General features: G+C 36.2%; 1 protein-coding gene across 1 annotated transcript; it reads left to right on the top strand.

Moving 5' to 3' along the window:
- Positions 881-2,487, top strand: LOC104791258. The gene has a single exon (XM_010517091.2). It carries the CDS (start codon positions 1,041-1,043, stop codon positions 2,244-2,246), a length of 1,206 nt encoding a protein of 401 aa, XP_010515393.1. The 5' UTR covers positions 881-1,040; the 3' UTR covers positions 2,247-2,487.

The raw sequence follows: 3,548 nt of genomic DNA, 5'->3' as shown, positions 1-3,548 counted from the left end.
AAAAAAAAAAAAAAAAACAAATTGTGAGTTGATATCTAATTCGCCTAAGTTATATAATGATATCATAAAATATGTTTACGTACGTTTTCTTGTTAATGTTTCTGTAATAACTGAACTTAACCCAACTTAAGTATATAAATTATCGTTTTTAGTTTGTAATACTTCGACTTGTAAGAACTGCATTATATTTTTTATTCAGTTAATCTATACAAAAAAATGACTGCTGTCAAAAAGAAAAAAAGTTGAGTAAAGAAATAACATAATATAATTTGAAATTCTCATATTAAGCCCTTATCCTCAAATTTGATTTAAATGTCAATTCTCTAGTTCTTAAGCTATTACATGTTAAAAAAAAAAAAAAACTGTGAAATAATATTTATATGATAGTTCTCAATTTCATTCAGATCTAAATCGCGTTAGTTATGCTTAAGGAAAAAAATAATGAACCGACTCTATCTCTATTTAAAGATTAATGTGGATAAATCAGATTTTTGAATAATAACCATGCTTGCATCCACTTAACGCAAGGGTCCTACACTTTGTTTCCAAGAAAATCAGAGCCGTGTGAATAAGAGAACTTAAAAACAAAAGTCTAAACCGATCAGAAAGGTATCTGAATGGCTCTTCATTTTACATAATTAACACAAAACTAAAAAACTTAAAAAGAAGAATCTCTCAAATGAAAGAAGAAGAAGAAAAATACAAAACACTTTATTAATCATCAAAATTAGTCTAGTCGATGAAGTCACTACAGATTCCCACAATCACACACCCTTTTTTCTTCTTGTCACCACAATTTCCATATCTCATAAAAACCATATTATTATATACAATTATAAAAGACAATAACTAGAAGAACCCCACCAATAAAACTTGCTATAAATAAACCAAAGCTCCCATTTTTTTTCCATCAACACTTCTCTCTCTCTCTTGGCCTATCAGACATAATCTGAAACCCCATAACTCATAAAGTTTCACACTTTCTCACATCTCTCTTACTCCAAAGTTTTCTTCTTTCACCTTCCCCAAAAAAGAGTAAAATGGTCGACGTTGATCGGAGAATGACCGGTCTCAGACCATCACACGCCGCGGGTCTCCGTCGTCTCTCAGCACGAGCCGCTGCACCAACGACACCAACTGTAAGAAACAGTCTCGTCTCTTTCTCATCTCTAGCTGATCAAGTCATCTCACACTTACACACCTCGAGGATCCAAGTCCAACCGGGTTTAACCGACTCCGAATTCGCCATAGCCGAAGCAGAGTTCGCATTCGCTTTCCCACCTGACCTCCGTGCTGTTCTCACCGCCGGTTTACCCGTCGGAGCTGGTTTCCCAGACTGGCGTTCTCCCGGAGCTCGTCTTCATCTAAGGGCTATGATCGATCTTCCCATCGCCGCCGTCTCGTTTCAGATCGCGAGGAACACTCTCTGGAGCAAGTCTTGGGGTTTACGACCGTCCGACCCGGAAAAAGCTTTACGGGTCGCGAGGAATGCTCTCAAAAGAGCTCCTTTGATGATACCAATCTTTGATCACTGCTATATTCCTTGTAACCCGTCTTTAGCGGGTAACCCGGTTTTTTACATTGATGAGACCCGGATTTTCTGTTGCGGGTCGGATCTTTCTGATTTCTTCGAGCGTGAGTCTTTGTTCAGAGGCTCCGGCACGTGTCCGGTTGTTTTAACTAAGCAGCGTTCGGTTAGTGAGAAATCAGCCGGGCCATCTTCGTCGTCTAATTTTTCAAGAATGAGTTTAGATTCGGGTCGGGTTCATGGGTCGGGTACACCGAGATGGGTTGAGTTTTGGAGTGACGCGGCGGTTGATCGACGGAGGAGAAACTCTGCTTCTTCCATGTCGTCGTCACACTCTTCGTCGCCGGAGAGGTTTCTAGATTTACCAAGATCAGAGACGCCGAAATGGGTCGACGATTACGTGAACCGGATCGGGTCGGTTTTAAGAGGAGGCGGGTGGAGCGAATCCGACGTCGATGATATTGTACACGTGTCAGCATCTGGATTCTTTGAGGGTGAAATGGTGATTTTAGACAATCAAGCGGTTCTTGATGCGTTGCTTTTGAAAGCGGGTCGGTTCTCGGAGTCGCTCCGAAAAGCTGGATGGAGCTCCGAAGAAGTATCGGATGCACTTGGTTTTGATTTTAGACCGGAGAAGGAGAAGAAACCGGTTAAGAAGTTATCTCCTGAACTAGTCCAACGAATCGGGAAACTTGCTGAGTCGGTTTCTCGGTCATGATATATTCGAGATTCTTTTTTCACTTTTAATTACCCCCTCAAGAATACAATTACTATATAAAAAAAAACACATAATTAGATTTTAACGTTTTCAAAAAAAGGTCTAAAATATGTGTAATCTTGTATTTGTTATTTAGAAGCAAGAGATTTAAATAAATGGGGTAAGCGTGGTTGCACTGTGAAGAAAAAAAGGACACTAAATAAGTAAGTAATAAATAAAGAGATCCAAATTTGTATATTAATATGATTTGGTGTACAACTCTGATCATTTTCGCGATTTGTGTAGGGGGACTAATTTGATCGATTTGTTTTTATCGGGGTGTTTTTCGAATAAATTACTTTTGGGAAAGGTTCGTTTGTGGAATATCTATAAAATCATCAAAAAGAAGCACAAACGCACGTGTGACCAACTTGGGGTCCCGCGAACGATGCCAAAGCCGACGTCGTTTTCTTAACGCAACGCTGTCTTTTATTTAACCTTTGTGGTTTTTGTAAATTGTACCCCGTATCGGTCGACGTGAAAAACAAACTATGAAATTATTACTTTTTTGTTAATATACTATGAAATGATTACTTAACCACGATATAAAACAAAGTATTAATATAACAGTATTTTTTTACGATAATTCATATCAATAAGGAAATCGCAATTTTTGTTTGATAGTTGTTGCAGATGGTTTAACATGTTATCAACAAATGTTATGTTTAAAGTTTAAACCAAAAGCAAGTAAACAAAATAATATTTTGGAAATAATTTGGACAATTATTGGGAAATGTTATTAAAGATAATTCAGCCAAATACAAAAGATGTGTACTACTACTAGCTGATATACCAAACACACTTAATAATCCAGGAAAAATTATGAGGTTAGATGAGATGTATCAGACAATCTACAGCTAGGTACACTCGGAAATAATATGTTTGCTTACGTTGTGATCAGTGATCATAACCAACCTTTTACCAGTAAAAGGACTGTTGTTGCAATCATTATATCCAAATAATAATAATAATAATAATATTCCTTACATTTCTGGTACTATTATTGTATACCAAACTTTTTTTTTGGTATAATTTTAAATATTTTCAATAAAGAGGAAAATAAAAATATTCTTCATTAGAGCATAGGTTTAGTCAAACAAAAGACTTTCTGATGTAACCGGATGAATTTTGAACTGGTAGAGATAATTTATTTGTGACATTTGAGAAATCAATATTACTGTATTTTATAGCAATACTAAAATTTAATACAAACCAAACCTGACCAAGTTGATACTTCAAAAAAAAAAAAAAAAAAAAAAAAAA

This window comes from Camelina sativa, chromosome 6 (assembly GCF_000633955.1).
Source record: "Camelina sativa cultivar DH55 chromosome 6, Cs, whole genome shotgun sequence".
Lineage (NCBI taxonomy): Eukaryota > Viridiplantae > Streptophyta > Magnoliopsida > Brassicales > Brassicaceae > Camelina > Camelina sativa.
This window is presented reverse-complemented; position numbering and strand designations above follow the sequence as displayed.

What these genes read in the sequence shown, in the direction of transcription:
- LOC104791258 (XM_010517091.2), top strand. Translation starts at nt 1,041, where the DNA reads ATGGTCGACGTTGATCGGAGAATGACCGGTCTCAGACCATCACACGCC.